The sequence below is a fragment of the Tachyglossus aculeatus genome, chromosome 3 (genome assembly GCF_015852505.1).
Source record: "Tachyglossus aculeatus isolate mTacAcu1 chromosome 3, mTacAcu1.pri, whole genome shotgun sequence".
Classification (NCBI taxonomy): Eukaryota; Metazoa; Chordata; class Mammalia; order Monotremata; family Tachyglossidae; genus Tachyglossus; species Tachyglossus aculeatus.
Genome location: NC_052068.1, coordinates 38,003,434 through 38,029,798, shown reverse-complemented (window position 1 = coordinate 38,029,798; position 26,365 = coordinate 38,003,434). Strand labels below are relative to the sequence as shown.

The 26,365-nt window shown below is 44.7% G+C and overlaps 1 protein-coding gene across 1 annotated transcript; it reads left to right on the top strand.

Moving 5' to 3' along the window:
- Positions 1-333: 333 nt before the first annotated feature.
- Positions 334-23,336, top strand: LIPM (lipase family member M). The gene is made up of 9 exons (XM_038744200.1): positions 334-366; positions 6,317-6,434; positions 9,422-9,620; positions 10,746-10,855; positions 14,183-14,319; positions 17,297-17,443; positions 19,242-19,313; positions 22,244-22,315; positions 23,019-23,336. Exons 1-9 carry the CDS (start codon positions 358-360, stop codon positions 23,256-23,258), a joined length of 1,104 nt encoding a protein of 367 aa, XP_038600128.1. The 5' UTR covers positions 334-357; the 3' UTR covers positions 23,259-23,336.
- Positions 23,337-26,365: the final 3,029 nt, after the last annotated feature.

The window sequence follows — 26,365 nt, the reverse complement described above, 5'->3', positions numbered from 1 at the left end:
TTGCGGAAGGACTCGAAAGTCCACCGGGATGCCCTAGAAATGACAGTTGTCCAGATTGCTGGGCTTCTTTGAACCTCCAAACAGGCCTCTTCACCTCTTGAGTCGAAGAAGGGGTTTACACCCAAAAGAAGTGTCCTGAAGATTTTTTTTCCTCACCTGCCAAGTATTCCCTGCAAATTGCTCAGGAGAGTGTTGGCAACAGAAACCAGATGTCTCATCATGAAAGCGTCCTTAATGGAAAAACATACGGTTTCACAAAGAACCAAGAAGTGGCTGCTTGTCACGGTGGTGTATTTGTGCCTGGGACGTGCCTCCTCTGAACTGATACGGATCAAAGCTGTGGATCCTGAAGCATTCATGAATATTGTAAGTTTGACCTTCTTAAACAGCATTTCCACCAGATGAAATGGGTAACGTAGTTCAGGGTCCGAACACAAAATTTTCATGCTGCCGGAGACATAGCGAGTCTCCCGGGGCATAGTCTCCTAGCTAAGAATGCATTTACTAGATATGCTATTTTTCAATTTGGGCTCAAGCAATTAAGCTCGATTCTGTCCATTCTCTGGCAGCTTCAACCTCAGATTTTCTAATGGAATCTTCCTTCCTGCCTCTAATTTTTAAAAGAAAGATTGTACTGTGCTTAACCTTAGAACACAGCTATCTCCTCAGTTCAGAGCTGAACTAACAATGTTTACAACTGTCAGCTCAGTTCAGAGGTGAGCTAACAATATTCACCTCTATTAGACTGTGATCTCTGACTGTCTTTTTCCTTAGTTGTCTAAAGCTGAAATTAATTTTTCTTGCTATTTGGGCCGAAGGCCCTCAGGTGGACGTAAGTACCGATCCGTAATTTAATTTATTTATTTATATCAATGTCTGTCTCCCCTCTAGGCTGTAAGCTCGTTGTGAGCAGGGAATGTGTCTACCAATTTGTTATAGCGTACTCTCTCAAATGCTTAGTACAGTGCTGTGCACACAGTAAGCACTCAGTATATACAATCGGTTGGCTGATTGCTTGGCAAGTCAGAAGTAAAGGACCTGTTCGATGTTTGGAAACAACTGCAAGCATTATCATATTAGGAGTGAGCAGTTAGGTGAGTGAAATAGAGAGGAACAGTTGCTAGGCAGAGGCGAAGATCAAGGAAAACGAATCCACTGGAAAATCTGTGTTTACCAACTGACCTAAGCGCTTGGGCAAGTACGTGTTACTTGACCTCACGGAGTTTATAATCTAATGGAGGAGAAAGACAAATACCATTTACAGCTGTTGAAAGCCAGATGAACAAGAATGAAGTAGGAAGCAGAATAAACACTCGAGGCTGAAAGAGGATGAGGTTGAGAAGAAGACGGTTTATTGGAAAAAACACAGGCTTAGGGGTCAGAAGACCTAGCTTTTAATCCTAGCTCTGTCACTTGCCTTTTGGGAGACCTTGGAAAAGTCACTCCTCTCTACCTCACTTGCCTCATCTGTAAATTGAGGATAAAATACCTATTCTCCCTCCCATTTAGTTTGTGAGGCCCACGTAGGACAGGAACTATGTCTGATTTACTTATGTCGTATCAACCCCAGTGCTTAGAAGATTTCTTGGCACAAATACCCCAATTATTATGAGCAGCTGAGCAGGTAATTGAATGGTTGGTTAAATACTAAATATCATATTTACTCATCTAAGGGCCCCACTTTTTTGCAAGCCAGGGGAGGGGTTTTTACACTGGAAATGAAATCTATCAAGAAGAAGAGCAGGAGTCCTTCATATATAAGCAGCATAGCTCAGTGGAAAGAGCATGGGCTTGGGAGTTAGAGGTCATGAGTTCTAATCCTGGCTCCGCCACATGTCTGCCGTGTGACTCTGGGCAAGTCACTTAACTTCTCTGAGCCTCGGTTACCTCATCTGTAAAATGGGGAGCCCCACCTGGGACAACCTGATCACCTTGTATCCCCCCAGTGCTTAGAACAGTGCTTTGCACATAGTAAGTGCCTAACAAATGCCGTTATTATTATTATTACAAGCTCTCATTCTGTGATATTTATTGAGTCCGTGTTGTGTAAAGAACACTGTATCAGGTGCCTGGGAGAGTAAAATAGAGTAAGTATGCATGATCCCTGCCCTCAAAGAGCTAACAATCTAGTGGAAGAGACTGGCAATAAAATAAATTGCAAGCCGGGGAATTAATGGAATATAAGGATATGTACAAAAATCCGGTGGAGAAGCAATAAGTACCTAAGTGCTTAGGGAGCATGGACTGAGGTGAATAGGGGACAGAGAAGGGAGGGAGAATAAGGTGGAGAGATGAGAGACTAGCCAGGAAAGGTTTCCTGGAGGAGATGTGATGTGAGTAGGGTTTCTCTCATTCTTCCTGTATCATCTGTGTCCTCACTCCTACTTCTTTGTCCTTTTCTGAACTTTCTGCTCTTTTGGCTCTTTCTCTTTCCCCTGCAGGTGGCTATCATTCCTTACTGTTTTATGAAACAAAAACTAATCCTCCATTTCCTCCTCAAAAATTGGGTTGGGGCAATTATATGGTGGAGGCAATTCGGCAAGTAGAGAATATGAGTAGGCTATACGAATAGGAACATTTATATGTTCCAAGTGCTAAAGATAGAAATAAAGTATACAAATGTGGGAGTGGGGGTTGAGCTGAAGTGGTGAGGGTGTTGTGAATGGGTGAGGCAAGAACTCCTGAAGGTGGTGGACTTTAGGAGAGCTTTAAAGATGGGAAGACCTGTGATCTGGTAATAATGAATGATGATGGTACTTGTCAAGTGCTTAGTATGTGCCAAGCACTGGTGTAGATACAAGGTAATCAGGTTGTCCCACGTGGGGATCACAGTCTTAATCCCCATTTTACAGATGAAGTAACTGAGAGGCACGGAGAAGTTAAGTGAGTTGCCCGAAGTCACACAACAGACAAGTGGTGGAGCTGGGATATAGAACCCACGACTTCTGATTCCCAAGCCTGTGCTCTTCCCACTAGGCACCCTGCCTCTCTGGTGAATCCAATCAACCTACACATCAGGCAAAAACTCCTCACCCTCAGCTTCAAGGCCCTTCATCACCTCGCCCCCTCCTACCTCACCTCCCTTCTCTCCTTCTCCAGCCCAGCCTGCACCCTCCACTCCTCTGCCTCTAATCTCCTCACCGTGCCTCGTTCTCACCTGTCCCGCCGTCGTCGACCCCCAGCCCACATCCTCCCCCAGGCCTGGAAGGCCCTCCCTCCGCACATTCGCCAAGCTAGCTCTCTTCCTTTCTTCAAAGCCCTACTGAGAGCTCACCTCCTCCAAGAGGCCTTCTCAGACTGAGTCCCCTCCTTCCTCTCCCTCTCCTCCCCCTCCCCATCCCCCCACCTTACCTCCTTCCCCTCCCCACAGCACCTGTATATATGTTTATATGTTTGTACGCATTTATTACTCTATTTATTTATTTATTTATTTTATTTTTACATATTTATTCTATTTACTTTACTTTGTTAATATGTTTTGTTTTGTTCTCCGTCTCCCCCTTCTAGACTGTGAGTCCACTGTTGGGTAGGGACCGTCTCTATATGTTGCCAACTTGTACTTCCCAAGCGCTTAGTACAGTGCTCTGCACACAGTAAGTGCTCAATAAATACAATTGAATGAATGAATGAATGAATGAACTTGGGCTGGAGGAACAGCCTGATCTGGGAGAGTTGAGAATGAAACACATCATGAACTGAGAAGTAGTTGGTGAAAAGATCTGATACGGAAGAGAGAGAGCACTGCTGCTAAGCCTTGAAGTTGATGGTGAGGAGTTTCCGATTAATGTGGGAGATTAGAACAATAACTAGAGATGTGAGATAGGAACTAGAAGAAATGAGTACTGTTCCCAGTTTTTCTACTGAATCCCTGATGACAATAAATGAAATATTATCTGAGAGAAATAGCATGGTCATTGTGGTTCCTGGAAGCACATATTTTTGGCCAAACAGAAGCCGATCTGGACCTCCCTTGACCTCCCTACCTCCATTCTCTCCCCTCTCCAGTCCATATTTCACTCTGATGCCTGGATTAATTGTTCTGAAATGGTTGCCCATTCCTCTCATCAAGCAGAACCTCCTTACCATCAACTTTAAGGGACTCCATCAGCTCTTTCCCATTCTCCATAGCCACTCTTTTCCCCCACGTTACCTCATCTCCTACATTATTTCTCTCAAGTCAATACGCCCACTGCATCAGAGTGAAGTATGGACTGGTGGGGGAGAGAATGGAAGCCGGGTAGTCAAGGGAAATCCAGATTTGCCTCCACTTTGGCCAATAGTATGCACTTCCAGGAATCACAGTGACTGTGTTATTTCCACCAGAGAATTTTTCATTTATTGTCATGCTCTCATTTCTTCCACTTTTTGCTCATTCCCACCTCTGCGGAACTTCTTCCCCCTTCCCAGCATACAGACCACATCTCACACAATCTTCAGAGATCTTCTAATAAATCAGATTTCCTCAGGAGGCCTTCCCTGATTTATTTTCAACCTTACTTTTCTATTCCTTCCAGTGCCACTTCAGCGGTTCTGCACCACCAAAGTACTTGGTAGAATTGGTGTACCAATAATTGTATTTTATTACTTCCTTCTACTTGCATGTTTATGTCAGCATCTCTCACCTCTACTAGATTGTAAAGTTCTTGAGGGCAGGGATCAGGCCTATAAACCAGTGTTCTCTCCCAAGTGATTAGTACAGTGCTCTGCAATAATAATGATAATAATAATACTAATGGTATTTGTTAAACTCTTACCATGCGCCAAGCACTGTTTTAAGTGCTGGGGTAGATACAAGGAAATCAAGTTGTCTCACATGGGGCTTACAGTTCTTAATCCCCATTTTATAGAGGCACCAAGAAGTGAGGTGACTTGCCCGAGGTCAGACAACAGACAAGTGGCAGAGCCGGGATTAGAACCCACGTCCTCTGACTTCAAGCCCAGGCTCTTGCCACTAAAGTGCTCAATCGAAACCACTGGTGGTTTGATTGTATTTACTTATTCTATTGTATTTTCCCAAGGACTTTGCACAATGCTCTGTAGAGAGTAGGCATTAAATAAACCATTTTAATTGATTGACTAACACTGGATCTCTCTGTGTCAGAGAGGGTTTCACAGGGATACAGTTCTATCAATCAGTGGTATTAAGTTCTTACTGTGTGTACAGCACTGTACTAAAGGAATAATTCAATGCAATAGAGTTGTTAGACATGATTCCTGCCCTCAAGGACCTTTCAGTCTAGTGGCGAAGACAGATATTAAAATAAATCACAGACAGGAGAAGCAACAGAGCACAGGGATCTGTACGTAAGTGGCGTGGAGCTGCAGGCATTGGTGACATAAAGGAGGGCGAAGAGGGAGGGGAAATGAGTAGTTAATCAGGGAAGGCTTCTTGGAAGAGATGTGATTTTAGTAAGGTTTTGAAGGTGAGAAGAGTGGTCATCTATGGATATGAAGGGGGAAGGGGTTCAGATCCAGAGTCAGGATGTGGGCTCAAGGAGTCAGAAGGACCTGGGTTCTAATTCCCGTTCTGTCACTTTTATGGCCTTGGCTAAATCACTTCACTTCTGTGGGCCTCAGTTTCCTCACCTGTAAAATGGAGATGAAGACTGTTAGTTGCATCTAGACTGTGAGCCTGTTGATTCATTCATTCATTCAATCATATTTATTGAGCGCTTACTGTGTGCAGAGCACTGTAGTTGTTGGGTAGGGACCGTCTCTATATGTTGCCAACTTGTACTTTCCAAGTGCTTAGTACAGTGCTCTGCACAAAGTAAGCACTCAATAATTGAATGAATGAATGTAGGATAGAGACTGTATCCAACCCAACTAGCTTGTATCTATCTCAGGGCTTAAGTTCAGTGCCTGGCCACAGCAAGTGCTTAACGAATATCATTAGTAAATTAGTAGATGTCAGGGCAATTTTCAGGTTGATCCTTTTTGAGCTTTGCTATAATAATGATGGCATTTGTTAAGCACTTACTATGTGCAAAGCACTGTCTAAGTGCAGAAAGCAAATTGAGTTAGGCACAATCCCTGCTCCATGTGGGGCTCACAGTCTCAATCGCCATTTTACAGATGAGGTAACTGAGGCACAGAGAAGTGAAATAACTTGCCAAAGGTCACACAGCAGACAAGTGGCAGAGCTGGGATTAGAACCAATGACTTTCTGCCTCTCAGGCCCGTGCTCTGGCCACTAAACGATGTTGCTTCTGCTGTTAAGAACATCAATCCCTACGACTTTCTGCTTCATAATACCCGAGAGCACTGACCTATGGGGCAGCTACTCGCTTGAAATCCTCCCCGTTTCTTCCCGTAGAGTGAAATCATCGGATACCGAGGTTACCCTTGGGAGGAATATGAGGTCACGACTGATGACGGATACATCCTTACGATCAACAGGATTCCTCGGGGCATTGACAGTCCTGAGGCTGCAGGTATGATCTAGGTTGACGCCGAGTTAACTGGGGTTTGGATGTTGTTGTCCGAGAAGCGCCTTCCACTGGGACAGCAGCACAGACTGGAAATCCAGGACTTGACCAAACCCTCCCCTCTTCTGCCCCTGCTCTTCCGACTTGCACGCCGTTTGTCTTAAATAATGGTGTTGGACCACCGGACTGAGCCCCAGGCGAGGCCTGGGCTGATTTCCCAGCCCAGGATTGAGCAGTGCCAGGGTTGTGCCACAGCTGGGAATGTGAATTGCCACAAGTCATGGGTGGCTACACCCAGGCTGCAGTGGCCTCTTCCCCAGTCCCTTGACTGGCACGTGCCCAGCTCGATCTAATCACCAGATCAGTAATAAAGCAGAGAGCAGGGAATAAAGCAGAGAATAAACCTCAGGTCCCTGCTTATGAGGCCTCCTTCACCAGCCAAAGGAATTCCTTCCTGTGGACTCTCACTTTGAGCCACAGTTCAGGCAAAGTAGCTTGACAGCAAGGCAGTGTGGACTGGTGGAAAGAACACAAACCTGGGAGTTAGGGGACCCAGGTTTTTAATCCCGGCTCTGCCAGTTGCCTGCTGCGAGACCTTGGATAACTCACTTACTTCTCAGTGCTTCAGTTTTCTCATCTGTAAAATGAGGATGACACACCTGCTCTCCCTCCCATTAAGTTGTAAGCCCCATGTAGGACAAGGATTGTGTCTAATCTAATTATTTCACACCTACCCCAGCACTTAGCCTAGTGCTTGGCATACAGTAAATGCTGCTTATTAAAGGTCATAATAATTATTATTATTGTTATTACTATTTTCATTCAGCCCACTGTTGGGTAGGGACTGTCTCTATATGTTGCCAACTTGTACTTCCCAAGAGCTTAGCACAGTGCTCTGCACACAGTAAGCACTCAATAAATACGATTGATGATGATGATGATTCATTCAATCGTATTTATTGAGCGCTTACTAAATGATGCTTATTTAAGGCCACAATTATTATTATTATTGTTATTACTATTTTCATTCATTCATTCAATCGTATTTATTGAGCGCTTACTAAATGCTGCTTATTTAAGGCCACAATTATTATTATTATTGTTATTACTATTTTCATTCATTCATTCAATCGTATTTATTGAGCGCTTACTAAATGCTGCTTATTTAAGGCCACAATTATTATTATTATTGTTATTACTATTTTCATTCATTCATTCAATCGTATTTATTGAGCACTGTACTAAAGACTAAGGGCTGGGTTGCTCCTCCTCTCTAGGCTGTAAGCTCGTTGTGGGCAGGGAATGTGTCTGTTATATTGTTGTGTTGTACTCTCCCAAGCGCTTAGTACAGTGCCCCGCCGACAGTAAGTGCTCAGTAAATATGATTGATTGAGTCTCCATTCTAACTCCTTCCACTTTCTTCCTCCCCTCTACTCTCGTATCTCGGTCACCCCAGAATTCAGGGAGATGGGTGGCAGGGAATCAAACTATCAATCTATGGTACTAATTGAGCACTGCAGAACACTGTACTAGCCCGTTGTTGGGTAAGGACTATATGTTGCCAGCTTGTACTTCCCAAGCGCTTAGTCCAGTGCTCTGCACACAGGAAGCGCTCAATAAATATGATTGAATGAATGAAAGAGTACAATACAACAGTTAGTAGATTCGTTCCCTGACTTCAAGGAGTTTATGGTCTAGAGGGAAGACTGAAAAGAAGCAGCGTGTCCTAGTGGAAAGAGCACAGGCCTGGGAGCCAAAAGACTTGTAATGTGTCTGCTTATTGTTATAGTGTACTCTCCCAAGTGCTTAGTACAATGCTTTGCACACAGTGACCGCTCAGTAAATATGATTGAATGAATAAGTGAATGATCCTTGGTTCTAATCCCGGCTCTGCCACTTTCTGCTGAGTGACCTTGGGTGAACCAATTAACTTCTCTGTGACTCAGTTACTGGACCACCACCTGTCAAAGATGCATGCACCTAACACAAGGAAGCCTTCATAATGGATCTTTCATCTTGTTTCTATTTTTATCTTTATTAGTAGTACATATTTATTACTCTATTTATTTTACTTGTACATATCTATTCTATTTATTTTATTTTGTCAATATGTTTGGTTTTGTTCCCTGTCTCCCCCTTCTAGACTGTGAGCCCACTGTTGGGTAGGGACCGTCTCTATATGTTGCCAACTTGTACTTCCCAAGCGCTTAGTACAGTGCTCTGCACACAGTAAGCACTCAATAAATAAGATTGATTGATTGATTGATTGATAGTAATAGTAGTATCGTTATATTTGTTCAACGCTTACTACATGTCAAGCACAGCCTGAGACTCTGGGATAGATACAAGTCAATCGAGTTGTACACAGTCCCTGTCCCACATGGGACTTAAGATCTAAATAGGAGGGAGAACAGGTATTGAATCCCCATTTTAAAGTAAAGGAAACTGGGGCACAGTTAGGTTAAGTGACTTGCCCAAGACCACAGAGCAAGAAATTGGTTGAACGGGGATTAAGTCCCAAATCCTCTGATTCCCAGGCCCATGCTCTTCTCACTCGGCCTTGTTCTTTCCTCCAGCACAACTGCCCATTTCCAAGAGACCTGTGTAGGACTGGGTTACGTGACACCTTTTCAATCCCTTTTTCACTAAATTTAAACAATGGCTGGAACCCTATTTCATCGGATTAAACAAGACTGATGGTTTTCAGCAGCAGAAAGGATCAGTTCATTCACTTTAGTCACCCTGGGCTATCCACTCGAATTTGCCCTAATGGTTAAAGGCTTGGAATGAGGGAATTCTGTTTAAAGAAAGGAACCAAAAGCTTGGCAGGCCGATAATGCCACTCTGTGCCCTGATAATGCCGCTCTGCGATCCGACAATGCCACCAGGTGAGTACGATAGCTATTCATTGTTTCAATTTTTCACCAGGCAGGAGGGAAACAGGGATAAGGTAAGGCATTTTACAAATTGCAACTCCTTCATTTGCATTTCAGCGTCAAGGCCCGTTGTGTTTCTGCAGCACGGTCTGCTGGGGGATGCTAGCAACTGGGTCCTCAACCTGGCCAACAACAGCCTCGGTTTCATCCTGGCGGATGCTGGCTACGATGTGTGGTTGGGGAACAGTCGAGGGAACACCTGGTCTAGGAAGCACAGGACTCTTTCAGTCGACGAAGATGAATTCTGGGCTTTCAGGTCGGTGGAGATACTGAAATTGGTGATGTCGGGTGGCCGTGATTTGAAAATTTTGAGTTGAGCCCTCCTTCCAAGTTGGATGTGGTACTCTAATAATAATAGTAATAACTGTGGCATTTGTTAAACACTTACTACGTGCCAGGCACTGTACTAAACTCTGGGGTGGATACAAGCAAATCGAGTTGGGCCCAGTCCCTGTCCCATATGGGGCTCACAGTCTCATTCCCCGTTTTACAGATGAGGTAACTGAGGCGCAGAGAAGTGAAATGACTTGCCCAAGGTCACATACAGGCTAGTGGCCGAACAGGGATTGCAACCTGTGAGCCCGTCGTTGGGTAGGGACTGTCTTTATATGTTGCCGATTGGTACTTCCCAAGCTCTAAGTCCAGTGCTCTGCACACAGTAAGTGCTCAATAAATACAATTGAGTGAATAAATGACTTTTTGACACCCAGGCCCGTGCTGTATCCACTATGCCATGCTGCTTCTTGTTAATACTGAAACACGGCTACCTCAGTTAAAGCTGTGGAACCGATTGCTTGGATTATCCATCACGTAAAATGGGTAATCCCTCCTATTTAGGCTATCAGCCCCAGGAGAGACAGGGACCGTGTCCGACCTGATTAACCAGTCTATCTACCCCAGCACTTAGAATAGTGTTAGACACAGAGCAAGCACTTAACAAATAATATCATTATTCATTTTTTTTATTATTACCATTATGATGATGTTATGTTTCACTGTCTGGTTCAGGGTATAGGGGTTTTGAGGGGTGTGTGAAAAGATGGCCTGGTGAATGAAGTTCCAGTTGGAACTGGGATCCACTTGGATCAAGTTAGATCCCAGTTGGAAGGTGGTGGGGAAGTTGAATGTACTGGCCTTTTGTTCTGGTCCTAGCCTTGCTAGGTGGGCTGGGGTCCAGAACTGGCTTTCTGCATATGACCATGTCAACGTGCACTGAACGAACAGTTCATTCTGCTCAGGGCAACCACAACCCTAAATTCAATGCCCATGGCTGACATTTCTGGAAAAATCTATGGTTCATTATATATTTGCCTAAGGAATACTCTATCTCCAATGCAAGAAATATAATTTTCGCAAAAAACTTTGTCTTTTCCCCTTGTAGTTATGATGAGATGGCTAGGTTTGACCTTCCTGCAGTGATAAACTTTATTTTGCAGAAAACCGGCCAAGAGCAAATATATTACATCGGCTACTCTCAGGGCACCACAATGGGTAGGTTTAAAGGAAAGTAGGTTTGTATGATGGGTGCGCTACTAGAAAGTGCAAACTTCCCGTCCCAGTCATTTCCTCCTCTACATCTTCCCTTCCTCGGGGTTCTCCATGAGACAGGAGAGAGAGAAATCAAGCTTCTTGTGGGTGTGACATAGATATAGACCGAGGCAGAGGACAACGGAGATAAATATACTGAAGCAACGACTTAGAGACTGATGCAGTCAAAGATCCGGTCACAACGAGAGACCCGGACCCAAGAGACAGACACAGAGACGCAGAGAGAAAGGCACATGGGGGCAGAGATCAAGATGAAGAGATACTCAGGCAGAGACACAGAGACAAAGGACCAGGCAGAGACCCACAGTGGGAGGGAGAGACAGAGAGAAAGACTCAGAGGACGGGACAGTCCCGGAGGAATGGAAGAACAGAGCTAGGGAGACTGACTTCTGTAGCTTTTCTGGGCTGCCCGTGACAGTTGTCTCATTCATCCATTCATTCAATCGTATTTATTGAGCACTTACTGTGTCTCCTATTGAACGGCCAAGGCCTCGGAGAGCAACAGTCGCTGCTCAGGTCCGAAGCCTCAGGCGACAGAGCAGAAACTGCAGCAGCACTGGTGGTCTAGTGGGAGGAAGGGAAAGTGGGAGGTTCCTTTCTCCAGCCCCCGGCTATGGTGTCTCCCTTAGCCTGTTCCTGAAGGAGGCCGAAATTTAGTCAATCAATCAATCAATCAATCAATTGTATTTATTGAGCGTTTACTGTGTGCAGAGCACTGTACTAAGTGCTTGGGAAGTACAAGTTGGCAACATATAGAGACGGTCCCTACCCAATATTGGTCTCAGTAGGACCTGAATTCTAATCCCGGCTCCGTCACTTATCTACTGTGTGACCTTGGGGAAGTCACTTCACTTATCTGGGCCTCGGTTACCTCCTGTGTAAAATGGGGTTTAAGGCTGTGAGTCCCATTTACGACACGGACTGTATCCAACCTTGTAACTATCCCAGCACTTAGTACAGTGACTGGCACGTATCAATGCTTAAAAAATGCCATAAAAAAAGAAAAAGAAAGAAAAAAGCAAAGGTGGAAGGGAAGCACAATGGAACACCCACTGACCACAGTCCCTCAGCGCCTAGCTCTCCTGGTCCATCAGCCTCTGGGCGCTGTTTCCAGGCAATTGGAGAGTTTGAGGTGATGAACTGGTTTGGGGTTCACAGCCCATCACCGACATGGGCACATCTGGCTTGCAGTGTGGACCACATGTGTTTCATGTGGCTTGTTCTTTGTTGAGCCATCAGCAATTGGCAGGGGATTCCTCTGCAATGGTTGAACAGAATCCTCCCCCCCTCACTCTCCCTGACCCCCACACACCTCAAATGGCTACTCTTACCTCTGTGTGTCACTGCTCCGATTTAAGAATAACCCTAAGCAGGACCAGAAGCGAGGCCTCCAGGTGTCCCGGGTGACCGTGGCCCAGGCTTTGGGCAAGTCACTTCACTTCTCTGTGCCTCAGTTACCTCATCTGTAAATTGGGATTAAGACTGTAAGCCCCACGTGGGACAACCTTGAGTTCCTTGTATCCCCCCAGTGCTTAGAACAGTGCTTTGCACATAGTAAGCACTTAACAAATGCCATCATCATCATCATTATTGTTATTATTATTATTATTATTACTATGTGTCAGGCACTGTACTCAGCGAAGGGGAGATACAAGTTGGATCAGGTTGGACACAGTCCCTGTCCAAACATGGGATTCGCAGTCTTCATCCCCATTTTACAGATGAGATAACTGAGGCACAGAGAAGTGAAGTGATTTGCCCAAGATCACACAGCAGACAAGTGGTGGAGTCAGGATTAGAATGCATGACCTTCTGACTCCCAGGCTGGTGCTCTATCCACCACACCATGTTGCTTCTCAGTGGAAAGACCCTGGGCTTTGGAGTCAGAGGTCATGGGTTCAAATCCCGGCTCTGCCAATTGTCAGCTGTGTGACTTTGGGCAAGTCACTTCACTTCTCTGGGCCTCAGTTCCCTCATCTGTAAAATGGGGATTAAGACTGTGAGCCGCACGTGGGACAACCTGATCACCTTGTATTCCCCCAGCGCTTAGATCTATGCTTTGCACATAGTAAGCGCTTAACAAATACCATTATTATTATTATTATTATTATTCTCATGGGTAAGACTGAACCCTGGCTGTGGGAGCCATGCCTTGGAAGGCGAGTAACCACATTTTTTTCAGTCCTGCCTGTCATTTAGTTTAGGGCCTGTCTTCCCCACTAGGCTGCAAACACCTTTAGGGCAGGGATCATGTCTGCTAACTCTATCAAACTCTCCCAAGCGCTTTGTACAGTGCTCTGCACAAGCATTCAATAAATATTCTTTATCAATCGATTGCCTGGGTGAGCCACCAAAGTGGCAGTTTTGCCCAGAGAGCTGGGGAACTTTGCACTTTAAGGGGTAAATCGGCCCGATGAGCAGGTCTCTCCTCCCCTAGCTTGTACTCAGGACAGCCCAGCCACGTTCATGACACATTGGGTTGCACACTGTGGCAGAGGTTGGTCACCTGACCCTCCACTACCTTGGCCTCAGGCATCAGTCAATCCCAATCAATCAATCAATCAATCGATGGCATTTACTGAGCACCGACTGCGTGTCAAGCACGGTACTAGGCTCTTGGGATACTACTGCTTTTCTTCTAACTTTGTCCCCAAATTACAGATGATTCATTCCTTCATTCATTCATTCAATCATATTTATTGAGCTCTTACTGTGTGCAGAGCACTGTACTAAACACTTGGGAAGTACAAGTTGGCAACATATAGAGACGGTCCCTACCCCAAAACGGGCTCACAGTCTGGAAGGGGGAGATGGACAAATAAACAAAACATGTGGACAGGTGTCAAGTCATCAGAATAAATACAAATAAAGCTAGATGCACATCATTAACAAAATAAATAGAATAGTAAATATGTACACTTAAAATAGAGTAATATATCTGTACGAACGTATCTACAGGTGCTGTGGGGAGGGGAAGGAGGCAGGGTGAGGGGGATGGGGAGGAGGAGAGGAAGGAGGGAACTCAGTCTGGGAAGGCCTCCTGGAGGAGGTGAGCTCTCAGTAGGGCTTTGAAGGGAGATGATGGAAGATGATGATGGAAGATGATGACAATTTTCTCTCCTGTGTCTAAATAAACCCCAAGTAATCACTGGGTTTCAACAATCAATGAAATCCCTGGGCAAGAACAGAATTCACTAGAAAATTTGCGTTGCTGGGGAACAGGATGTACCTAATAAGGAGATGGATGACTTATCTTCTGTTTTCTTGCAGGCTTCATTGCGTTTTCTTCCATGCCACAGCTAGCTCAGAAAATCAAAATGTATTTTGCTTTAGCTCCTGTAGCAACTGTCAAATATGCCAAAAGCCCCGGGACAAAACTCTTATTGCTGCCTGACATAATGATTAAGGTATGGGATTCTTCATGTAATTAGTTGTTTGCTAGAACAGATTCAAATCATCAGCCAATTGAGGTATTATAATTAGTGTTTGCATATTGCTGGGTTTCTGTAATGGACCATTTCTCATTTGCCTGGTTACATTTATGAGCAAACCAGTACAATTGTCATTACCAATTGTGGTGTTTATTAAATGACAACTATGGGGCAAGCACTATACTAAGCACTGGGGTAGATACAAGATAATGGGGATTAAGACTGTGAGCCTCACGTGGGACAACCTGATAACCTTGTATTTATCCCAGCGCTAAGGACAGTGAGTGCTCAACAAATGCAATTTTTAAAAAGATATAATTTGCTTAATGACCTTATTTAAAGGGAAGAAAATAGATATATGTAGTAGACACAAGTGAATAAAAAATGGAAAAAAAAACAGGAGGAAATGCCACAGGATTTCAAAGATGCCACCATTATCACCAATATCAAAAAGAAAGGTGAGGATTCTAACCGGGGAAATTATATCTACTCCCTCACTGCTGTCCTTTGCTGGCATGAAACTATCTGAAATTTTCCTGGTTTTGGACTGCCTTGTAGTACTCCAGACATTATCTCTGTGACATGCCTCAATAGAGGACCATCGGAGCCAAAGAATGGCGTTATAAGTCTTTACAAAATCATTTGACATCATTGAATAGACCTGAGATCTGACTGTTTGACTGTCCTAAGAAGTTGATGAAGATCATCCAACTACACCAAGATGCCAAAACCAGCTTTGTCAGAGTTGAAAGTTCCCATTCTCCTCTTTCCCCATCCCCAGGGAGAGAAAACTGTGCTGTACAATAGGGTCAGACTAGTATATGCTAAATGAAACTTGGTAATTGTTTTCAAAAAGGGACTTCTATCAGGAAATCTGTGTTAAACTACAGTTGTGGTCCTTTGAGAAACTATTCCAGTTCTTCAGGCTCTGAGCATCACTGAAGGTCCTTCCTTAGGGCTTCATCTGATTGTTTTATACTGATGATGTCCTTGGAGGTTATTGTTGTTAATGGTATTTATTAAGTGCTTACTATGTGCCAAGCACCATACTAAGCACTGGGGTAGATGCAAGACAATCAGATTGGACACAGTTCCATGTCCCACCGGGGGCCCACAGTTTTAGTCCCTATTTTACAGATGAGGTAACTGAGGCGCAGAGAAGTTAGGTGTCTTTTCCAAGGTCACACAGCAGATAAGTGGAAGAGCCAGGATTAGAACCTAGGTCCTCTGACTCCCACACTGCTTCTTGTGGTCATAAACAAGAAGATGGCCATGGGATTATAAGCTCCCTTACAGAGTCAGGGTCAGTAAACTTGGAAAAAACAACGAGTTTACTACCAGACTACATCTAGGAATTCCTGCCCATCACCAAAGATTTCCATTTGTAGGAGATTTTAATGTGGCTACCTGCACGGTACATTATCCAGTGGGTTAAAAAGACCAATTTATCCCTTGGGAGTGTATAGACAGAGGTGGAGACAGCAGTAATCGATCTTCATAACAACGATGGCATTTATTAAGCGCTTACTATGTGCAAGGCACTGTTCTAAGCGCTGGGGAGGTTACAAGGTGATCAGGTTGTCCCACAGGGGGCTCACAGTCTTAATCCCCATTTTACCGATTAGTGAACTGAGGCCCAGAGAAGAGAAGTGACTTGCCCAAAGTCACACAGCTGACAAATGGCCGAGCCGGTATTTGAACCCATGACCTCCGACTCCAAAGCCCGTGCTCTTTCCACTGAGCCACGCTGCTTCTCGAGAAAAATACATATTAACCTAATTTTTAACAGGGCTTATTTGGCACTAAAGAATATCTTCAGCAACACAAATTTTTTGTTGAAGAACAGCCGGAGCTACGGCTGTGCCTTCCCAACAAACCCCCGGGGCCCTTCCCTGCTGTATCCCCGACAACAACAAAAATGATGGTATCTGTTAAGCGCTTACTATTTGCCAAGCACTGTTTGGTGTACAACAACATTGGCGGGGATATTTTCTTCTATAAGGCTATATGATAATAATAATAATAATAATAATGGTATTTGTTAAGAACTTACTATGTGCCAGGCACTGTACTAAGCGCTAGGGTGGATACAAGCAAATCGGGTGGACACCAGACCTACCACAGAGGGCACATCTGGCTTCTGAAGTAGGTTCAATCAATCAATCAATGATATCCATTGAATGCTTACTATGTGCAGAGCACTGTACTAAGCATTTGGGAGACTGCAATAGACAGGTTCCCTGCTCATAGTGAGTTTACAGTGTAGATAACTTCAAGTTCATCCACCTCATCTTCAAGTCAAGCATCAAATGGTTGGGTGTGATCACCACCAATAAAGTCTTGGAAAATAATCAGCTCACCAACATTGCTTATAATAACTGTGGTATTTGTTACCACTTCCTATGTGCCAAGCACCGTACTAAGTCGTATTTCCATTCCTACTTAGACTGTGAGCCCCATGTGTGACAGGGACTGTGTCCAACCTGATTAAATTATATTTACCCCAGCTCTAATAAGCACGTAATAAATATAAGAATAACAATAATAGTAATAATAACAATCCTGCACACAGAGATAGCGTTTCATCTGTTGGAGCTTCTTGATATGCTAAAGACAACTCCGTAAAAGGAAAGGTTGATTGAAGGGAGATCAAAATGTTAACCAAAACAGTGCTTGTTTCTCCTTGATTCTATAGTAATAAAATGACTTCACTTTACAGTATAGACTATTTAAAGTTCCCTCTTCTGGAAAATGGGGGTTAAGACTGTGAGCCCCATGTGGGATAACCTGATCACCTTGTAACCTCCCCAGCGCTTAGAACAGTGCTTTGCACATAGTAAGCACTTAATAAATGCCATTAAAAAAAAGGAATCGCCAATCTTTTATTATATTGTACAATCGAAGGGTGTACTTTTTTCTCAAGAAAAATAAATATGAACCTAATTTTTAACAGGGCTTATTTGGCACTAAAGAATTTCTTCAACAACACAAATTCCTCAGGCAGTTTTTCATCCATTTTTGTCGTCAAGCTGTCCTCGATAAACTCTGTAGCAATATCATCTTACTTCTTGGTGGATTTAATTTGAAAAACTTAAATATGGTATGTATGCCTCAATTTACTAATAATGTTATAATTAAAGAAGCCAAAAGATAGGAGGTGGGGAGGGGGCAGTAAGGAAGTAAGGGATTTCAGGGGGAGAGGACTGGAGGGTAAGCGAGACGGCCACCATTTGGGGTCATTTTAGCTCATTCGTTCATTCATTCAATCGTATTTATTGAGCACTTACTCTGTGCGGAGCTCTGTACTAAGTGCTTGGGAAGTGCAAGTTGGCAACATATGGAGACGGTCCCTTCCCAACAATGGGCTCACAGTCAGTTCTTGTCGGGGACATGGAATGATTGAGCCTGGGGGTCAGGGCTGAAAGTAGAGTGGAATGCTCTGGGTCAAAATAATAAGTCCTAGATCGTCCGTTCTGGTTTGCATGGTTTCAAAGCAACCCCAGGTCAAGCCGAATGGACTGGGGACTCTGGCAGTGAGGACTGGGCTACCCCAAACTGGGACTTGTACCAAGAAGAGGACTGGTCTCCACGAGGGGCCAGGCCTGAATTGAAGCCGTGGCCTGTTTACCAGGCAGCCAGCCTGCTGGGAAACTCACAGAGGGAAAATCGGAAACCCGAGAGGGAAATAATTTCCAAATAGGAAGAAGGAAAGTGGATATTATGAATAAGCTCCTACAAAAGAAGAAAATTGCATTTTCCAATGCATTATTCACCCCATCGCTAACATCCCAGTCCATATCCTTATACTCTGACATTTCCCCTATCTGTAATTTCTTTTAATTTCTGTCTCCCTCAACTAGACTGTCAGCTCCTTTTTCAAAATGGTGTTAATTAAGCACTTACTTTGTGCCAGGCACTGTACTAAGCTCTGGGGTAGATTCAAGCTAATCAGGTTGGACACAGTCCACGTGCCACAGCCTTAATTTTACAGACGAGGTAACCGAGGCACAGAGAAGTTAAGCCCAACGTAATACAGCAGACAAGTGGAGGAGGCAGAATTAGAACCCAAGCCTTTCTTACTTCTCAGTCTGTGCTCTCTCCACTTGTCTGCTGTATTACCTTGGGCTTAACTGGTGGCCCCTGCTCCTTGACCCAGCAGGACGTAGCCTCTGGCTCAGCTCAGGGACCACAACTGTGGCTTCTTTATACCCCTTACCCCCATTCCGCATCCTAGCATGAACCAGAGGCAGCACGGCCTAGTGGATAGAGCCCAGGCCTGGGAATCAGAAGGATCTGGGTTCCAATCCCGGCTCTGCCAATTGCTTGCTGTTTTACTGTGTGACATTGGGCAACTCACTCCACTTCCCTGTGCCTCAGTTACCTCATCTGTAAAAAATTGGGATTTAGACTGTGAGCCCCATGTGGGACATGGACCATGTCCAACCTGATTACCTTGTATCTACCTCTGTGCTTAGAACAATGCCTGGCACATTGTAAGCGCTTAACAAATACCATAAAAAAAATTCAAACTTTTACTTTCACCCAGGCTGGGAGCTCAGCTAAAAAAACTGTGGTTGCAGGCAGGGTGCGGAGGGGAAGGATATATCTCTCGCTCCTGGTATCTGATATTGTGTTTCCATAAGCACTGTTATCAGTTAAACTGGAAGTGTAGGAGTGTGCTATAACACAGCATGTCCTTAACCCAACCCTGTAACTCAGAATGTGTTTGGAGGAAGGTGAATCCCGGGTCTTATCAATCAGTTAACATATTTATTGAGTGCTTATTGTGGGCAGAGCACTGTACTAAGTGCTTGGGAGGGTACAGTATAACAGAGGTTAAAGAATGTGTCCATATCTCAGGTCACTCCACCACCTTGGTCTATTATGCTTTCTTCCAGAGTCGAGCAAATGTGTATGTAGCCCATGCCCCAGCTGGAACGTCGGTCCAAAATATAATACACTGGAGCCAGGTAAAGCTGGGTAAACCTAAAATCACCTCTAGGATTCATGGTGCATGTGGTAATGAACTACAGTAAGCACAGTGCGTGTGCACGCCATTTTAAAATGTGTCCTTTCCTTCAGTAAGTGGTATTATTGAGAGTTTACTAAGTGCAGAGCACTGTATTAAGTGTTTGGGAGAATACAATACAACAGGGGTAGTAGACACATTCCCTGCCCACTCACACAATAAGCTCACAGTCCATATCTCTCACTCCATTTCTCTCTCTCTCTCTATATTCATTCATTCATTCATTCAATCATATTAATTGAGCGCTTACTGAGTGCAGAGCACTGTACTAGGCACTTGGAAAGTACAATTCAGCAACCGAGACAATCTATAATAATAATAATAATGGCATTTGTTAAGCGCTTATTATGTGCAAAGCACTGTTCTAATCACTGGGGAAGTTACAAGGTGATTAGGTTGTCCCATGGGGGGCTCACAGTCTTCATCCCCATTTTACAGATGAGGTAACTGAGGCACAGAGAAGTTAAGTGACTTGCCCAAAGTCACACAGCTGACAATTGGCAGAGCTGGAATTCGAACCCATGACCTCTGACTCTAAAGCCCGGGCTCTTTCCACTGAACCATGCTGCTCTATCCAACAACGGGCTTACAGTCTAGAAGAGAAGAGAAAGACAACAAAACAAAACAAGTAGACAGGCATGTATACACACATATGTGTGTGTGTATGTATTTGTGCTTTTTAGTCTCTACCTCTGTCACTGTCTGCTAATGTTAGCTTAGTGTCTAAAATTATTTTTGCCTTGTGCCTGTCGGCACCCAAAGCACCATGGCTCAAACAGTTCCATCCTGCAGTCAAGTCAGTACAGGGCACATCATTGTCAGGGGGAAGAATACAAAAACAAATCTATGAAATCCGCTTTTGGGCCCAACCACAGAGGACCTTTCTAGCCAGTTCTCATCAAGGGAGCCATACTTGTGGGGTGATCCAGCATGGCGGGGCGAAGGGCAGTATGCCAAAGTTGGGTAGACAAACCTCTTATGGAACAAGGACTGTGTCCAATTTTATTATATTTTATCTTCACAACTTGGTACGGTGTTTGGCACATAGTAAATGGTGAACAAATACCCCAATTATTGTGATGATGATCATTATCACTATTAATAATAATAACATGGTTGTTGTTGTTATTAAGGTATATGTTTTCCCAAATTGTCCAGAGTCCACACTATGGACAGTTGCTTTGAAATATGTGTAAGGAGACCCAGGTCTCAACCAAACCACCCTTCTCTTCTTTGGATAAGAAGCAGAACAGAACTCAGAAGCTTTTTCTTTTGTGCACTCCGTGTGCAAAACAGAGCTTTTTGTCTCTGATCTCCTGACATTCATTCATTCAATTGTATTTATTGAGCGCTTACTGTGTGCACAGCACTGTACTAAGCTCTTGGGAAGTACAAGTCGGTAGCATATAGAGACGGTCCCTACCCAACAACGGGCTTACAGTCTAGGAGGGGGAGAAAGACAACAAAACAAAACACATGGACAAGTCAAAAAGGGGAGGGCCTAGAGGGGAGGGAAGATGAAATGAAGAAAAAGGGGAAAGGGAGAAAGGGAAAAGATGCTGAAGGAAAAATAAACGGGAGGTGGTAGGGAGACAAAAGGAGGAGAGAAAGAAGAATAAGGGGAGATAGAAAAGGTAAAGTTGGGAAAAAGTGGACTGAGTAGACTGTACGCTACAGCTGGGCAGGTATCATGTCTACTAACCGTACTGTACTCTCCCAAGTATATTGCACAGTGTTGGACACACAGTAAGAACTCGGTAAATACCACTGACTGAAAGAGGAGAACGGGTTCAAAAGAAAGAGAGAGGAGTGAGGGCTAGCTTGGCAAGAGAAAATATTCCTCTGCTCCCTCCACTGCTGCATCCTCTCCCAGGGCTGCCGGATTAACTTTGGAGTTTGGGCAGACTCAAGACACACTGACCCCCCTTTATATTGCACAGTCTCAGATTCCTCAACCCAGACATCCACAGTGACCCAGTGAGCTCCTCTGGAACCACATGGTGGCTCCTGTGATTCCATTCTTGAGAAAAGATGAGACAACCGTCCCACCCCCGGCCTGGGGATTGGCCTGCCCACCCTGAAGCCCTCTGGGGCCAGATCCATTTTTGCTTGACAGCATCCGTGGGGTAACTCAGTGAGCCAGTTCCCTAGTGCCACAGGCCTAATTTGCTCCCCAAGGAGGCTCTGAAGCTCCAGTTAACTAGTTTCTGAAAAGGAGGGGTCCCTGAGAGTTTCTCAGTTGTGGGAACTTACAGTACCCTAGAGCTTTTGATGTCCAGTGGCCTGGCAGACCCTTTAACTGGCTCCCAGGAGATGGAGAAAGAGCCAATTGGTATTGGAATTGGTGTCCCTTCCAGGGTACTAAAGTGATCCCTCATCACCGGGAAAGCTGACCAACTGACCGAATCATTGCTTTTGATCCACTTTCTCAGAACGGTTTTATCCCATGGCAGGATGTGGGCCAAAGTCACTGTTAGATCACAGTAACAACCAATAACCACCCACAGTAAAGAAGCAAGCAGTGGGGTTGGATACGTTGAAAAGCCAACTGAATTTGCCCATCGAGTTTTCCTGCTGGCTGAGCCTTGTGGTGTGTGAAGAGACACTGGGTCACCTTCACCTCAGAGCCTTGACTGCTCAACTTTCTGATTCCACTCCTCAGAGGGGAGACTTATGTTATGGATTTACCCCTAAGGAAGTCATGACCGGGACTACTTTTTATGAGATTTTCCTCCCTCCAAAAGTCAGGCTAGCAGTTGAAGTCATAGACGGTTTATTAGTTAAGGTCTGACGGCGGGCTGGCATCACTTTCAAAATGAAAGACCATGCCACTCACCAGTTGCAGCCTTCTTACTCTCTTCTTTCTGTCAGGCTATGAGCTCCGGGGAACTCCAAGCATTTGACTGGGGCAGTGAAACCAAAAATCTGCAGAAGAGCAACCAGGTAAAGTATTGACCTGTGACAACCCCAGAGACTGAAAGTGAATTAGGGAATTGGTGAATCAGGGGTCAGGAGGAGAGATTTACTTCCCAGGCCACACATCTGTTCGCAAAGGAACGGATTTAGAATATGATTTTGTCTTGTTGCCCGTAGGATGGGTAAGAGGGAGGGAGGAATGTTTACCAAAATATGTCAGGAAAGGGGAACAGTCCTTGGATCCGATCTTGGGGTAGAGGAAGGGCCTCTGGCCCTGAATCTCGTGCCTGGGTTGGGGTGCTTTCTCTTGAAACTCTGGGCTCCCAGAGGGTGAGAGGAATGAGGAAGTGAGTCAGATACACGGAGTCTAAGCTTAAGCTTTGAAAATTTAGAAGTGAGAAAGTTAAAATGACAAGAAGTTAAAATGTTGGGAGTGCAGTAAAAGTCTAAGTAGAGAAAAAAAGGGCATTTGGGGGGAACCAGGAGGACTTTAATATATTTCTTTATATACTGAAGCAATTTCCAGAGAAAATTGAAAAGGCAAGAGAGGAAGAGGGTGAATGAAAAGATATCTCAGAGCAAGCTGGAATCATCATCACTCTAATTGTTTCCATCAAGAGACAGTCTTTTTTCTGGCAAAGTCAATTTGTGAAATGTGGATTTTTCTCTCATCTCCCAAATTAGCCGTTGTCATGTTTTTTAGCATTTAATACGTGGGCCTTTCCTCTAGCCTACCCCTCTGAAGTACCGAATCAGAGACATGACCATCCCCACTGCCATATGGACTGGAGGACGAGACTGGCTGTCGGACCCGGAGGACGTCCGCCTGCTGCTAGCCCAAGTCACCAACCTAGTCTACCATAAGAACATCCCTGAATGGGCTCACATGGATTTCATTTGGGGTCTGGATGCTCCTCATCGTCTGTACAACGAGATCATAGATCTGATGCAGCGGCAGCAACAGCTATGAAGGGCCCTGGGCCAATTGGTGGCTTGCTACGTAAAGGGTGGGAGATTCCCCCGGCACACTGCTCCTGTGATTTGTCAACTTGGGAATCTGGCCTGGGGCATAAGGGTTGGAGTTGAGATGGGCTGGGGGGTTGGTTCACTTTCATTGAGTATTTTCCTGATTTGGTACAAGGGTTGCCTTTTCCTACTTTTCCCTTTAAAGAAAATTAATCTCTTGGAGCATATAGGATTCCTTCTACAACTGTCTAGTGTAACTGCTGGGGTTAGGGGGATAGTACAAGAATGAATTAATAAATCAATACACCAACCCGTAGTCCATTGACAGAAGCCGGAGACCTGGGTTCTAGTTCCCGGTTCTGTTTGTTGGGTCTATGCTGTCACTGACTCAGGAAACCAAAGAACAATGATAATAATAATAATAATAATGATAGTAGTACTTGTTAAGTTCTTACTTACTATGTGCCAGGCACTGTACTAAGTGCTGGGGTGGATACAAGCAAATCAAGTTGGACCCAATCCCTTGTCCCACGTGGGGCTCACAGTCTCAATCCCCATTTTACAGATGAGGTAACAGGCCCAGAGAAGTGAAGTGACTTGCCTAAGGTCACACAGCTGACATGTGACAGAGCCGGGATTAGGACCCATGACCTTCTTTCTCCCAGCACTGGCCCCACTCCATTATACCATGCTGCTTTTTCCAGGACAGACCTGGCAAAAATTCTAAACAGTAGTTGACTAATTCATTCAGTCATATTTATTGAGTGCTTACTGTGTGCAGAGCACTGTACTAAGCACTTGGGAAGCATAAATCGGTAACATATAGAGACAGTCCCTACCCAAAAATGGGTTCACAGTCTAGAGCGGGGGAGATACAGAGTCATCAGTTTGCCGCACCTGGGACTCACAGTCTTAATCCCCATTTTACAGATGAGGTAACTGAGGCACAGAGAAGTGAAGTGACTTGCCCAAAGTCACACAGTTAATGGAAGCAGTAAAGAAGCCAGCAGCACCCAAGGCTCATCTATGACTCTACTGGCCACTTAGTACAGTGCTCTGCACACAGTAAGCGCTCAATAAATATGAATGAATGAATGAATAAGCACACTGGACTCCACTCTCTACACCCCTATTCACTGAGCGCACTCTAGGAACAGGATTAGAAAATAAGCCAACTAGAGGCAGGCAAATCACTAGCACTATAATCAATTCCTCCATGCAGGTTCTCCGTCTTCAAGTCTTGAGACCAAGGCTTACCTATCATTCTCAGCAGGCAACTCCATCATCATCATCAGTATGTATTGAGCTCCTTCTGGGTGCAGAGCAGTGTATCAGGCCTGTAGGAGAGGAGAATTTGGAAGAGTACTCTAGTGACTGTCCTCAAGTTGCTTATAAACTGGGGAGTCTGAAGTTCTTCTTCAGAAAGCAAGGCTGATTTGAAATATTAATCACTCCTGTAGATCATGATGCCAATAATGCCAATATTAATATTAATATTAATGCCAATACTGGGCCAGACTCATGGTCCTGTTAGATCAATGTTTGGACGTTTTTAGGGACACTGGAGATTGCTTGGATGAGCAGGGTGATGGCTGTCTTCCCTGAATGCGTGGCTTGGGATGACTTTTTAATGGCGCATCTTTTCCGTTGACCTAGCCCATCATGGCCACGTATATATACAAACCCTTCTTGTGCCATTAATATTCTCTGCCATTGTCACCACTTGCCTGCTCTGTGAACTTGGGCAGGTGACTTGTCTCCTCTGTGCCTCAGTTTCCTGATCTATAAAATGGGGATTAAATACCTGTTCTCCCTCTCTAGAGTGGGCCAGGTACTGTGTCCGATCTGCTCATATTGTCTCTACCCCAGTAATTAGTACAGTCCTTAGCACTTGGTAAGAAATTCTAGACTGTGAGCCCACTGTTGGGTAGGGACCGTCTCTATATGTTGCCAACTTGTACTTCCCAAGTGCTTAGTACAGTGCTGTGCACACAGTAAGCACTCAATAAATACAATTGAATGAATGAATGAAATTCTAGAAAAGCAGCATGGCTCAGTGGAAAGAGCCTGGGCTTTGGATTCAGAGGTCATGGGTTCAAATCCTGGCTCCGCCAGTTGCCAACTGTGTGACTTTGGGCAAGTCGCTTCACTTCTCTGGGCCTCAGTTCCCTCATCTTTAAAGTGGGGGTGAAGACTGTGAGCCTCCCGTGGGACAACCTGATCACCTTGTAACTTCCTCAGCGCTTAGAACAGTGCTTTGCACATAATAAGCACTTAATAAATGCCATCATTATTATTACTATTAAATTAATGAATACCAAAATAATAATCATAATGATAATAATGATAATTGTTGTTAGCATTATTATTCCCCAGAAGTCCCTCTCAGTGCCAGACATAATAATAATAATAATAATAATAATAATAATAATTTTGGTATTTGTTAAGCGCTTACTATATGCAAAGTACTGTTCTAAGCCCTGGGGAGGATACAAGGTGATCAAGTTGTCCCATGTGAAAATCTACACAGCCTGCTTGGAGTTATTGGTCTGGCCCTGCTGTAGAGAGGGAATGAGAGGAGAGGGAGAAAAATTTGGAGGGTAAGAGGAAGCAGGAACTCAGATCAGCTTTCTTGGCATGCGAGAAAGTATGTTGGGGTGTTAATCATCTGAACTGCTCCCTGATGGACAAAGGTCAGACAACTTGACAGCTGCTGGAAAGAAATAGCACAGTAGTTTGATTTCAGTGAGCTGGGAAGATAGGATGGGAAGGTCTCTGCCAGGCACCATGCTACGCCCAGTAACCGTGGCCACCATAACATGGTTCCAGGTTCCCCCAACCTATATCCCTAGGCCATCTCCCTGCCCCTTTCCCACCCCCACCACTCCCTGTCCCTTCTGGGTGATTCAGCCTTGGGTTCCCTTGAGCAGAGGCGAAGGGGAAGGGATAGATGAAACGTTGTTGTTTGAAGTATCAGCCCACCGCTGGCTGGACGAGGAGGTCTCTGGCTAGTGTGAGGCCAGAGATTGCCGGCCCATTGCCTTCCGCATCCCGTCTGCCAGGTTGCATGTGGCTGTTGGCATTTTAGTCAAAGAGCCAGCCACCAGTTTC

Excerpts from the sequence above, each read along its gene's own strand:
- LIPM (XM_038744200.1), top strand. Across the intron at positions 6,435-9,421 it reads TGACAGTCCTGAGGCTGCAG|CGTCAAGGCCCGTTGTGTTT; the intron begins GTATGATCTAGG and ends TTTGCATTTCAG. Across the intron at positions 9,621-10,745 it reads GATGAATTCTGGGCTTTCAG|TTATGATGAGATGGCTAGGT; the intron begins GTCGGTGGAGAT and ends TTCCCCTTGTAG.